Consider the following 14,361-nt stretch of genomic DNA (forward strand, 5'->3'; position numbering starts at 1 on the left):
CAAATAAAGTTTATGGGATTTTTTACCCTCTCTTTTTCAGGCTCAGAAATCATGGATAGAGAGAGCATTTTACAAGAGAGAATGTGTTCATATCATACCCAGCACCAAAGACCCCCATAGGTAATTGTATTGCTATATGCTACAGATTGTATGGTATTGTATTGCTACATACTATGAAAATGAAACTATATAGTTACAAGAAAACAACTGCGTAGATGATAATTTTTTCCAACTCTCTGAGTATTCTATACAAAGACTGGCTTGTATTTTGGAACCCTTCGAGATGGATTTCCATGAGGCATGGCACCAATACTTTATACACCCCAGAAAGTGTCAATTGAAAAACAAAACCTGAATTTATATCAGTGTTTCATTTGTAACTTATTCATCTTCTTGGTGATGTATTCCAGTCCCCTGAATATTTGTACTCTATATTAGAGACACAGCAGCTAGTATTGTAAGGGACTGATAGACATGAGCTTCATGTGTGACTAAAATATGTTGATGTCCATGTGAAAATGTTTTATTTAGCTTAATGTAGTCTGTGGGAATGTATAGAATGTATTGGGGGAGGTGGGAATCTTTGCTTTTTTTTATATTTAGAACAAAGCACTTTTTTATTTAGTTTTACACAAAAATGACATCACAAAGGAGAATCACAAGTCAAAAAAAGTCATATCTATATTGTAATGGTCTGTTTCCTAGACATGTCAATGTATTTGCTACAAGACAGGACTTCTGACAACTCTGTAAAATCACTTCAGCCTGAAAGTGACTTTCTAAGACTTTGCAATGCATACAAGAAGTTTCTTTAAACATAGTCTGATGCATTTTTAGGCCAATAAATGCAACTAATTTTTCCTTACTGCCATAGGTGTTGCTGTGGGCGTCTAATAGGTCAACATGTTGGACTGACTCCAAGTATCTCCATTATTCAGAATGAGAAAAATGAAAGCAGACTCACTCGAAATGACCACCAGTCAGAGAAGTGGTCCATCAGCAAGCACACTCAGCTCAGCCCAACTGATGCCTTTGGAACCATTGAGTTTCAAGGAGGGGGTCACTCCAATAAAGCCATGGTAATCAAAACCCTTTCTTAGTATACTAACTAATGCTACTAACCACAAAAGGCATTCATACAGTATCTTCCTTCTTACTTAATTCATTTAACAGTTCTACTTGCTGTAAAGCCATACTTTTTCTAGGTTTCATGGGTCATGGAAGGAAGAAGATAGTTGGACTATAACTTAAAATCAACTACAAAAGATACAATGCTACAGGAAAGGGCCTACTGGTTATGATGATAGAGGCACTATCATTGAGTTATTAGAGTAAGGGACAGGATGTCTGGACTATCTGGATTAGGTTCCTGACGCTGACATACAGAGTGATTAAGGGCAAGTCAGTTAATATTTCAGGGAAAGTTATAGTATATGCTATATGGTTTCTTCCAATTCACACCTAAAGTTCTATGGATATTTTTCATGGGGAGGTGAATAGTGAAGTAGACCAGTGTCCCGGGGTAACAAAGCTGTTTTTTCTATAGTGTTATTCAGATTGGGAGTGGGGCTACATCTAATTCTTTATCCTGTGCTTGGCTGTATCTTCCAGAAATTATGTGCATATCCTCTGGCAGTACCTATTCTGCCAGTGCAACACCAGTTGTTCAGGTGTGTTTACAGGTACATTAGTAAATGTCTTGAATTCCTAGTTCCCTTTGTCGCGGTTAACTCACGCGATTAAATCAAAAAACTTAATCGCGATTGATCGCAGTTTTAATTGTACTGTTAAACAATAGAATACCAATTGAAATTTATTAAATATTTTGGATGTTCTTCTACATTTTCATATATATTGTATTCTGTGTTGTAATTGAAATCAAAGTGTATATTATTTTCTATTATACATATTTGCACTGTAAAAATGATAAAAGAAATAGTATTTTTCAGTTCACCTCATACGAATACTGTAGTGCAATCTCTTTGTTGTGAAAGCGCAACTTACAAATGTACATTTTTTTTGTTACCTAACTGCACTCAAAAACAAAACAATATAAAACTTCAGTGCCTACAAGTCCCCTCAGTCCTACTTGTTCAGCCAATGGCTAAGACAAACAAGTTTGTTTACATTTACAGGAGAGAATGCTGCCCTCTTCTTATTTACAATGTCACCAGAAAGTGAGAACAGGCATTTGCATGGCACTTTTGAAGCCAGCATTGTAAGGTATTTACATGCCAGATATGCTAAACGTTCATATGCTCCTTCATGCTTCAGCCACCATTCCAGAGGACATGCTTCCATGCTGATGATGCTCTTTAAAAAAAAAAAAACGATTAATTAAATTTGTGACTGAACTCCTTGGGGGAGAATTGTATGTCCTCTGCTCTGTTTTACCTGCATTCTTCCATATATTTCATGTTATAGCAGTCTTGGATGATGACCCAACACATGTTGTTCGTTTTAAAAACACTTTCACTGCAGATTTGACAAAACGCAAAGAAGGTACCAATGTGAGATTTCTAAAGATAGCTACAGTATTCGACCCACGGTTTAAGAATCTGAAGTGCCTTCCAAAATCTGAGAGGGACGAGGTGTGGAGCATGCTTTCAGTAGTCTTAAAAGAGCAACACTCCAATGCAGAAACTACAGAACCCTAACCACCAAAAAAGAAAATCAACCTTCTGCTGGTGGCATCTGACTCAGATAATGAAAATGAACATGCATTGGTCCGCACTGCTTTCGATTGTCATTGAGCAGAACCCGTAATCAGCATGGACGTATGTCCTCTGGAAGGGTGGTTGAAGCATGAAGGGACATGTGAATCTTAAGTGCATCTGGCATGTAAATGTCTTGCAATGCCAGCTACAACCATGCCATGCGAATGCCTGTTCTCACTTTCAGGTGACGTAAACAAGAAGCGGGCAGTATTATCTCCTGCAAATGTAAACAAATTTGATTGGCTGAACAAGAAGTAGGACTGAGTAGACTTGTAGGCTCTAATAAAGTTTTACATTGTTTTATTTTTGAATGCAGTTATTTTCTGTACATAATTCTCCATTTGTAAGTTCAACTTTCATGATAAGGAGATTGCACTACAGTAATTGTATTAGGTGAATTGAAAAATACTATTTCTTTTATTTTTTTACAGTGCAAATATTTGTAATCAAAAATAAATATAAAGTGATCGCTGTATACTTTGTATTCTGAGTTATAGTTGAAATCAATACATTTGAAAATGTGGAAAACATCCAAAAATATTTAAATATTAACAGATATTATCGTGATTAATTTTTTTAATTGCTTGACAGCTCTAACTATAACTTCTTTATTCTCAATTAATTCTTGCTTCCTCCTCTTTTTCCCTCTCTTTGACAGTCATCTCCCACAGTTCCTGGCTAATTCATAACATTGTTAGAATCCTGGTAAATTGCAGTCTGTCACTGTCTGGCATGTTTGGTAAACTTTAAATATATTTTATTTCTCTTATGTATTGGACAGCATGCCTGTCAGAGTCAGTAAATCAACATGTGGGAGGATTACAAAGGATTTGAAGGTTTGAAAGTCAGTGGGAGTTAGGCAAGTAACTGCGATTTGTGCCTTTGAAAATCTCCACCTGTATCTGTTTCTGAGGTAGTAATTCTGTGAAGTATCAGAACACAGTGTCACCCATGATGAGTAGATATAGAAGCAGCTAGAAAATTAGTGTTTCCCTGAGGGTCTAACGATCACCTAATGCCTATTCAGTGGCACCTGAAAATTGATAAAGCGAATCAACTCTCATTCACTCTAACAGAAAAGAGTGTACAAATATGTCTAGTTTAGTAAAATGAAATAGGATTTATCTAAAGGGAATAAATCAAGCCACCCATTTCACAGTGCTGTATATCACATTCAGTGGAAGCAAGACGCTTCTCACCAAACCTGTGCAATTCAAGGACAGCACTGTAAAATATGGCAAGGAACAAAAAATTGTACTCATCAGTTGTAAAGTAGAAAGATTATTTCCAAGGAAATGTAATGGGAAGCAGGAAGTTACATCCACTTCTTCTGTTCTCCAATCATGATTAGTGAGGGGCTAACATTAACCGTTCGTAAGGTGCTTGTTTACATTTTACATAAACTTCTGAACGTTTTGAGAGCTTCCTCCCTCAGAATCCCCAAATAGCAACCGACTCTCTTTATCTTTGGTCATTCTCTGTAACTATCGGGCAGGCATCACTGTTTCTCTGCTTTTAAATTTGGGGCCACCCTGTTTTACCATAGAATAAATGAACTAGAATAAATAAAGTGCTTTTGGAACCTCTCACTCCTTTCTGATGTGAGATATTAAGCCTGAGGGAGAGGGAAAGCGTTTTATGTAATCAGAAGTTCCTAGGGGGACACCATTCACTATGGGATAGAACTCAAGGGAAGCTTGAAAGCAATGCTAAATTTGAAACAGTCAGTATTGGAGCCCAGCAATCCTGCCACCACATCCCAAAGCAATCGAAGGATAGTTTGGACGAACTATGGAGGGGTCACTAAAAGAAAAGAAATCTAATCTGTTAGTCAAAGTTAGTGTTCATTTCAGTGGATGGGTGAAAATTCAGGCTGATTTTTATATTGATTTAACCTCCTCTATGTATAACTGCTGCTCCATCAAGAGAAATCTTACAGTACTGGACTGGAATACTAAAAAAGAGAATACAGAGATGATTTTCATATATAGAATTCTAAGGGTTACAGTCCAAAGTATGTGGGCCAAATTCTGCTCTGAGGTATAGATGTGCAATTCCCATTGAAGTCTGTTATCACATTTTAACAAACACTAGAGCACCAATACTATAGCATCTAATGGTAACTTTTGACTTAGTATATGTGTGGAAAATGAGTGCGTATTATTATGGATAATAGTATCTGTGACATGCTGGTGTTCTATTATAAAACTGCTGTTGGAGGAACTCTGGACTTATTTTAACAGTACCAGAGAATAGGAAGAACCAGGAAGACATTTCCATCCTGCCAACCATTCAAAGTCATTAAATCATATCAGAAGGGAAAGAAAACAAACAAGTTCTGAATGGATGAAAAGCTTCCATAAAGCCGCCAGACATTCAGAAAGTCTACTGATAGGGAAAATGCCTTCAAATCGTAGCTTCTCTGAATAGCTGAGCTTCTTACAGGCTATTGTACATAAAAGGATACAAAGCTCAACATGCAAATGACCACACTAAGGTGACAACCATGAAAGCAGGTCTGCAGAACTGTAACGGTGACTGTTTTTTTTTTATGATAAACTAAAGAGCTAATGAGATAAGTGTCTCCCTTAAAGGCCACCCTTACAGTGCCTGACAGCCATAGCACTGTGGGCAGGAGAGTGTAGTGTGAGAGCTGGGTAAGTACATAAGCTTAGTTGTTGTGGTTCTAATTATGAAAAGAATTAAACCTATACAGTACCCGAATGTGCATCTGAATTTAGCTTCCGCAAGGCTCTCATTTTGCAAGACAAACCAGATGGCCATTTTTGCCAGCGATTAAGTGAGAAAAATGAGCAGCCTCCAGAACCTTCAAAAATAAGACCTAGATAAAGAGACAAATGTATATCAAGCCTTGGGGTCTTGCATATTTTCAGGAGACTTAACACTTACCCTCACATCAAATGCAATATATAAGTGTAGCATAAAGTTACTCCAGTTAATTTCCTAAGTACAGATAAAATCTGTTGTGTCTCATTTACCACTGTATGGTAATTCTTTGCATATGCTGAGTGTTAGTGGCAACCGTTATAGATAAATATTATACCCGCTTTAAAAATGGATAAAATTGCAAAACAGCAAGGTTAAGTTGACTTGTTGAAGATCACACCAATAGTCAATGGAAGAATTTGGAATAAAACTCAGAAGATTTGAGCCATTGTACCTTGTAGAACATGCTCTGAGGCCTAAGAATTGATGGTATTCAGCAAGATAAAACAGAATCGAGTAACATCATCCAGATCCGTGGTAATCACAAAACTATGAAATCTTGAGGGATGAAGAGCAGTGAGGATGTCAGGTATTTAATTAACAGAAAGACAAATGAAAATTTCCACCATGCGCAGGTTATCTGTGGAGAAAATTTGATCTCTGTTTATATTTAAATAAAAGGGTTTCAAGCATCTGATAAATAAGGTAACTGTTTCCCCTTTTGTAAGTATATTATTTTCAGTTGAAATACAGTTAAGTTACCATTAATACAGAGTGACGGGGAATGTACAAGTACTTTGTAAATGAGTTTACTAGTGAGCATCATTATATCCCTTTTTAAATTGTAGTGAAAATCAAGAACAAAGCTACAATAAGGCCGTAATAACCAAAAAAAAAATCAGTACAGAACAGTAACAGAGGAGAACATAATAGACTGAACATCCTCAACAAAATTGGGCCATACCATTCCTTTTAATGGTTCAAACTTCATTTTTTCCTCCAGAAATGTAAAACAAAAATTCCCAAAGGACATTAATTTTGCTAATATCCTATTTGTGAAAAACTGAACTCTATGGGGCTGCTAAATTGAGTATGTCCTGACATAACTGAGGACATTATTTGGCCTCATGCTCATTGTAAGAATTTCTGCCATATTTGTACAAATAATTAAGTGTGATGCCAACACTGTTCTCAGTTTTCTTTTTAAAAAGTTGTTTTTCTTAGGGTAGACATAATGAATCACCTTCTGAGAATTTGTCAGTGTTGTTGTAGCCATGCTGGTCCCAGTATATTAGAGAGACAAGGTGAGTGAGGTAATATCTTTTATTGGACCAACTTCTGTTGGTGAGAGAGACAAGCTTACACAGTCCTGAAGAAGAGCTTTGTGTAAGTTCAAAAATTTCTTTCACTAATGGAAGTTGGTCCAATAAACGTTATACCTTACCCACCTTGTCCTTCTGAGAATTTGAGAGACATACCATATGAAATCATCAGCGAAAGCCTGTGTAGTGGTATTCTATCCCATATTTCATCAATGTTATGTATTTGCCTACAGCATTACTAATTCAGAGTATCTACTTTCTATCCACATCTCCAGCATATGTGCAATGGTGATACATTTTTAGTAACATTTAAATTAGTTTTCCAGTGCCTATTGTGGAATTAAATTTACCATTCTCTTTTCCACTTATCCTTTTAATGTTTGAGGTGAATCATTTGGATAAATTAACTCTCTTATGGCAGAGTATATTTGAGATTAGATTATAGTGGTTGTTGAGATCAGTTAATAAAGTGGTATTTTCTCATTTCTTGTAACAGTTGAGTGTCCTATAATAACTACACCCACGTTTCTTGATCTGCAATTAGTAAAAATTTTCTTTGGTTTTATAAAATGGTTAACCCTGTTAATACTCAGCAAATGCATTACAAAATTTCACCCTTCAAGGGTATATACAATATTTGTGGTGCGGCCGGTATTAGCACAGCTAGACAGAAAATAACAGGTTTTTCAAATTTAAGCAAAATCTTCTTTATAAACATTTTCTTGAACTCAATATTTAAGTTAAGGAAAATCTTTAGAGTTTCAGGTTTAATTTCCATGTGTTTTTCCCCTTCTTGCAATCAAAATAAAACACACATGCACACACATAAAAGAAGGGACTCTATTAATGTTAATTATTTTATTGTAATTAAGCACATGTGCTCAGCACAGTACCAGACATAAAAATACAGACAATTTTACGCACAAAGAGCTCACTGTCTAGCCATAACAGAGACACAATAGCCAAGATATACTGGAAAGCCCAGAAGAGGAAATAAGTAGGATTTTGTTTCAATAAAATGAAATTGTATATAAACCTACAACAAAAAATCAAAACTCAGGATTTGCAGGACAGAGCTTGTAGCACAGTTCATTAGGATATAGTTACCCAGCCTCTATGTATTAATCTCTCATCTATTTGTTGGCACCAACCTTCTGCTGTTTCATCAAATTCTTTATATATCTTTTAAATTGTTTTATTACCAAAGGCTTTTGGGCACTAAATACAAATCTTCCCCCACCCAAAAACTAGCAACATGGCTCAATCAATAAATTCTCCAAAATGTTCGGGGGGTTTATTTGCCAAGGACCACCACTTTGCCACATTGCTATGGTCCTCTGCACACGTTCTGCTCCTTAAAAAGACCTCCATCACACAAAGGAGCAGTAAAGAGCTGGGAAAGAGGCTGAGCGTTGCTAATTCCATGATCTTTTGAAAGAGGTCAAGGGCTATCGGAAGAATGGAGACAGGAAAATTAAGTCAATGTCATCAACAGATCTCCTCCTGGGTGGAGAGATACCATCCAACAGATGTATCAGCGAGATTTGAGAGATGCAGTAAAATGTTTTAAGGCACCTGTTTGAAAAGCTTGAGAATCCCTCTTTAATGAATAAGAGTTACCTGGTTTACTAAGTAAGTCATTATTGGATTTAGGTGGGCTTCTAGTGAATTATAAAACAGTACATGATATGCCATCAGGTTTTATATCAACCCCAACCCCAAGAATACATGCATGCAAAATATAGCTTGACTGTCAATTTCTAATTAAACCCGAAATATGAAAAATTAATTGACTGAACAGAGATTTGGGGGGTCTGGACCTTGGTAGACCAGGTGGGATCAATCATGCATTGTTGCACTGTGCATTGAATTTAAAGGACCAAATTTAACTGCTGTGTTGAATTTATCCTCCTCTTTTTAACACACAAATAATTCTGGAACCCGTTTCATTAATTGGGACATTTGAATCCTATACAGATTTCTAATTAACTCTGCTTTGCTGAACTAAAGTTGCTTTGATCATGGTTATACAAGGTTGGATGGCTGATGGGTGCTTGAAAGGTTCACAGTGAATTAAATACATTAGTTCTATTTTTAATAATTTCCTGCTAATCCAAAGCGTTCAAATGATACTTTTAACATGCTCATTGAGTGGCTGGCATATGTTTGCAACTTCAGAAGACAGAAAGTATATTACTGTGGAAAAGGCTTAGTGTCCCTTACATTGTTCTTTCATGTTGAAATGCATCATTCTGGCTATGAGGCAGGTAAACAGATTTGCCAGATATAGTTTCTCATATATAGCTTCAATGTGTTGTATTTTATTAAAGAGTCTTGGAAATCAGCCACACCTAAAAATGCATTTGCGGTTTTAAAAAGTATAGATTTGACAAAACTGCACAGGAAAGATTTTAAAAAGCCATTAGTGCAAGGAGAGAGAAACAAGGGGGGATAATCTATAATCCTTTGACATTAAACCATGAAAAAGACAATGGGTTTTATTTTTTGACATAGCAAATTATTAATATTCAAAATAAATTTACAGCATTTGAAATAATGAGGGTTCTGGAGAAAAAAGTGAATGAAATACACAAAGGCCTAGGTCAGGGGTGGGCAAACTACAGGCCGCATCCAGCCCATCAGACCTTTTAATCTGGTCCTCGAGCTCCCGACAGGGAACGGGGTTGGGAGCTTGCCTTGCTCTGCTCCACAGGTGCAACAGCTCCACATGGTTCCTAGAAGCCGGAGCAGCCAGGGGGCTCTGCACTCTGCCCCCACCCCAAGCGCCAGCTCTGCAGATCCCATTGGCCGGAACCGTGGCCAATGGGGGAGGGGAGGCGGTGCCTGCGGACAGGGCAGCGCGCAGAGCGGCGTGGCCCTGCTCCCAAACGGGGGACGGGCTGCTGTTTCCAGAAGCTGCTTCAGGTAAGCGCCGCCCAGATCCTGCACCCGAGCGCGCTTCCCCCTCCCCCCCCCATGCCCCAACCCCAGCCCTGATCGCCCTCCAAACCCTTTGATCTCAGCCCAGAGCACCCTCCTGCACCCCAAATCCTCATCCCCAGCCCCCACACACACCCCTGTGCCCCAATCCCCTGCCCAGCCAAGAGCCCCCTCCCGCCCTCCAAACCCTTCCATCCCAGCCCGGAGCACCCTCCTGCACCCCAAACCCCTCATCCCCAGCCCCACCCCAGAATCTGCACCCCCCAGCCAGAGCCCTCATCCTCCCCCGGCCATGTGCCCCAATCCCCTATCCCAGCCAGCCCTATATACAATTTCCATACCGAGATGTGACCCTCAGGCCAAAAAGTATGGCCACCCCGGCCTAGATCCAAAGCCCATTGAAATCAATGAGTGCTTCCATTGACTTTCTTTGGATTTGAATAAGGCCCTAAAATATTAAAAGAATATTAATAAAGATCCTATTCTGCTTCTGTTAGCTAATGAGAGTTTTGCTCTTGTTTATAATGGGAGCCGGATCAGGCCTTTTGCTGTGAGGCACAAACAGCAAAAGATTCAGAGATTCAGCTTAGTTTAGAAAAGCATCTGAAACTTTGGACAGTTAATTGAGGTAGGTAAAATGGTCATGTCATCATCCAGTTGCCACTAGTGAGAAAATACAGGGGGAAATGCCAGATTGCGTTGCAGAAGGCAAAGTATTAGGCAGTATGTTAATCGAGGGAAAATTCAGAAATACTTAAGTGTCATGTCTGTCACAGCAGAATGAGTCTGTGCACTGAGTTTGTAAGTGTCTCCCTCAAATTATTATTATCAGCAATCAGCCAGGTACAATGCACACTGCAGTTTAATTATATGTACTCTAATAGAGGCATTGTGGTTGGAGAACTGTATGGCTCAGGATATGAAAGATTTTACCACTAGATTACCACTGTAGTTCAATTCTAACCTAGGTTGGGCTATTTTGCAGCCATCTGGCTGTTTATTGGTCAATGAGAAATGAGTCTGAGTTTCTGGCTAATCCCTTGATATGAAAATAAAGCATCATAATCACAGCTAGTATTAAGTGACATTTTTGTTGAGTCTTAATCGTCAAGCTATGGATTAAATGGACATGGGAACTTGAACTAATCTTTCATCCTATGATGTGGCCCATCTAAACTAGTTCAGTGGTGAGCCAAAGCACTTTGGCAGGTTGCTGTGGTGAAGCTTCTCCTTCTGCTTCCTATATTGTACCTGTTCTGTTGATAAATAGCAATGCTGTCAGTTTGGCTTCTTTCACAAGTGTCAAATTCTCCTCTATAAAAATATAATCACTTATGGAGCTGAAAGGTAGATATCAGCCAAAGAGATATGGGGAGACTGATGGAACTGAGCAGCGATTTGGCTCAAGTTCATAGTTAAATTTAAAAATCTTTCCGAGCTAGCGGCGGTGAAGGAAGCCAGTAATGGCAGCAGAATCTAAACAGAAAAGGGAAAAGGTCAAATGTTCTACTACAAAATAGAGAGAGATAAATTATTAATATGATCAAAAATGGTTTTAAAAGCATTTATTCATAATTTAGTGGGTGCCTTGGAAGTGATGACAAAAGAATGATCCTATACACATTAAATTACATCTGAAGTGATTACAAAAGAATTATCCAAGGCACACCAAACTGAAAATGCCCCCCACAAGAGCTAAAAGGAATAAGATAATCACAAAATTGAAGTCTAGACATTTCTTCTCACGAAAAGAAAATCCAATATTTTAGCCCCTTGACCTTTTCTCAGGGGAGTTTCTAAGATTTAAATTTCCTTTGCATTGCTGGTTCTTGTAGTTGAGAAGACCCACTCAGATTTGTTTACTCACATTTCTTCATATGATAAAATTTCATTTTACATTAAGAATATAGTCCTTTTTCTCACCTAAACAAGAACAAATGGTCATTTGAAATTAGTGATAATTTTCAGATAAATAAAAGAAAATATTTCTTCAATATCTTGTAGTCAGCTTATGGAATTTGTTACTGCTGGAAGTTATAGAAGTGGCTGAAAAAGGAGTTAATATTTTTACCAGTTGGTAGTTATACAAGCTAAACTGGGGTTAATGAAATCATGTGTTTTATGGAATAAACCGATTGCTACAAGGGTCAGAAGGAAACCTTCTCACCCCCAGTCACGCTTTTGCAAAACGGTTGATGTGCATCCTACGCAATTTTTGTCTTCATTTTAAACATTTGGTGTCTGTCATGAGTGGTGGCAGGATACAGGACTTGATCTGAGCAGGAGTGGCACATGGGATGGTCCTACAACCTCTGCTTGTAACAAATATAGATGAACATCATCAGTTAAAATGCATATATTCATCGTGGGAGACTGAGCACAGCGACTCTCATTGCCAACAAAACCGGAATATAATGCTCAGACCAACAGAAAATCTTCCCTCTTTTAACTATTCAGAGGGTTCAGCCTTTTAAGATGTTGAGTACCCTCAATAATAGTTACAATATGTGGCTGGTAACCCCTGCCATGTAATAGTGGTATAACCTTTTGTAACCCCAACTTCTGTCTGTGACAGGGTGAAAGAAATAAAGAATAGTGTCTTACCAACATTCCTGTTGTCACAAGTCCATGATATCCTCAATTCTTAGTGAAGCCCAGAAGTTATGGGCTTCATGCGGGAATTACTGGGTGAAATTCTTAGTGAAATCTATTATCTTCAGCATTCAGCCAGTGCACTCAAATGCCTAGAAGAGTTTGGCTTTCAATTTCAGCAATCCAGCCATTGAAGCCATTGCACACATACTTGATAGTACATTACATGCTCACCAGATATACACTACATATGGCCTTTTGCCTCCTAATAGTAAAAAGACTTAGCAGCTGTTGGGAGGATTATTATAACTGTAGAGTGAATCAATATTTTTTAACTCTGGTGCGCTTTTCAGTTGGTCCAAGTTCTTATTCGTTTGTTTTCTCATGATCATTTGTGCAAATGGGGCTCTGCTTGCAGGAATGTTGAGAAAGGCCATTCATCATTGAATACCCATATTTGCATGCAACCACAGATATTAGCATTCATGCCAGAAATACTCCATCTGAAGTTTCACATCCACTCAGGAAGCAGAAACAGTACCATGAGACTTACTGTAGGTGACCAATCACAGACCACAAAAAAGGAACAGACATAGTAAAAATGAACAAAATGTTCATGAAATATGTTAGCATAATATGTTCGCTGAAATGTACTAATGTTCTAAAACCAGATATGCCTATTCTGAAGTCTGTGCTGTGGATCTGAAGGTTATGCTGATAAACCATGAGGGATGGGGGAAAGAAATATATTAGTGGAAGGTTCCAGAATAATTATATGTACTCTAGCTCAACCTGAAGTTATGGTCTTGATGCAGGAACCACTGGGTGAAATTCTATGGTTTGTCTTCTGCAAAAGTTTAGTGTAGATGAACCTAATGGTCCCTTCTGGCCTTAAAACATATTCTCAGTCAGGGGTAATAATTTATTCCTTATTAAATCCACACAAGTGAAGCAAGTTGAAAGGGGAACCTTAATTCAGCCATTTCCTAACTTCTGAGTGCTCGACTTTGCAACCTTAACCTTAAGTTAAATGCAGGCATGTCCACTATTACATATTTTGTAGATGTTTTTAATACATTTGTCTAGAATAAAGAGAGTTCTAAATGGAGGTATGATATCAACTGCCCCATGGCCTTGGGCAAATCACTTAACCTCTCTGCCTTAATTTACAGATGAGGAAATTAAGGGATAATGTTTATCTATTAGCTCCTGACAGGTGTTGTGAGGATTGATTGATTAATTATTGCAAAGAGCTTTGGAGAGAATAAACTCTGTGAAATGGCTACCTATAATTGTCATGGTCTGTAGTTTCATAAATTGCTTTTTAAACCATCAAAGTTACAATTAATTAGTTTTTTGTTGCAAAAGTTGTATGTTTTTAAAATATTTTCTTGGTGTTACACATCATGAGTCATAACCAACCTTTTTCTTTATCAATGCCCTTAATTCTGCAGTATGTACGTGTGTCTTTTGACACAAAGCCTGATCTTCTTCTACACCTGATGACAAAAGAGTGGCAGCTTGAGCTCCCCAAGCTTCTCATCTCTGTGCATGGAGGCCTTCAGAATTTTGAACTTCAGCCAAAACTCAAGCAAGTCTTTGGGAAAGGTCTGATTAAAGCTGCCATGACAACTGGAGCATGGATATTCACTGGAGGAGTAAACACAGGTAACAAGCAACATTAAAATAAGAGCTTTGTGGCATCAGGGAGGCTTTCATCATTTTAACCATCATGATTTAGAATCAGTCCAGATTCTAAAGAGAGGCTGAGCCATTTTATAGTAACTTTTTCTTTTTATTATGCATTAGCAAGAAAATGCCAGAATAATATGTATTGAACAGCTCTCCAAGAATAAAAGGTTTCAGAGTAACAGCCGTGTTAGTCTGTATTCGTAAAAAGAAAAAAGAAAAGGAGTACTTGTGGCACCTTAGAGACTAACCAGTTTATTTGAGCATGAGCTTTCGTGAGCTACAGCTCACTTCATCGGATGCATAGCATATCGTGGAAACTGCAGAAGACATTATATACACACAGAGACCATGAAGAGGAAGTTTTGTTTCAT

General features: G+C 38.0%; 1 protein-coding gene across 7 annotated transcripts in view; it reads left to right on the forward strand.

Moving 5' to 3' along the window:
- The window catches only part of TRPM3 (transient receptor potential cation channel subfamily M member 3), a 590,787-nt gene that overhangs the window by 406,272 nt on the left and 170,154 nt on the right, over positions 1 to 14,361 (forward strand). For all 7 annotated transcript variants that reach the window (XM_074953258.1, XM_074953253.1, XM_074953257.1 and 4 more), the window contains exons 2-4: positions 41 to 120; positions 875 to 1,079; positions 13,753 to 13,966. In XM_074953258.1, the coding sequence (XP_074809359.1) occupies positions 41 to 120; positions 875 to 1,079; positions 13,753 to 13,966 (499 nt within the window). The remainder of the gene's footprint in view (positions 1 to 40; positions 121 to 874; positions 1,080 to 13,752; positions 13,967 to 14,361) is intronic.

This window comes from Natator depressus, chromosome 5, assembly GCF_965152275.1.
Source record: "Natator depressus isolate rNatDep1 chromosome 5, rNatDep2.hap1, whole genome shotgun sequence".
NCBI lineage: Eukaryota > Metazoa > Chordata > Testudines > Cheloniidae > Natator > Natator depressus.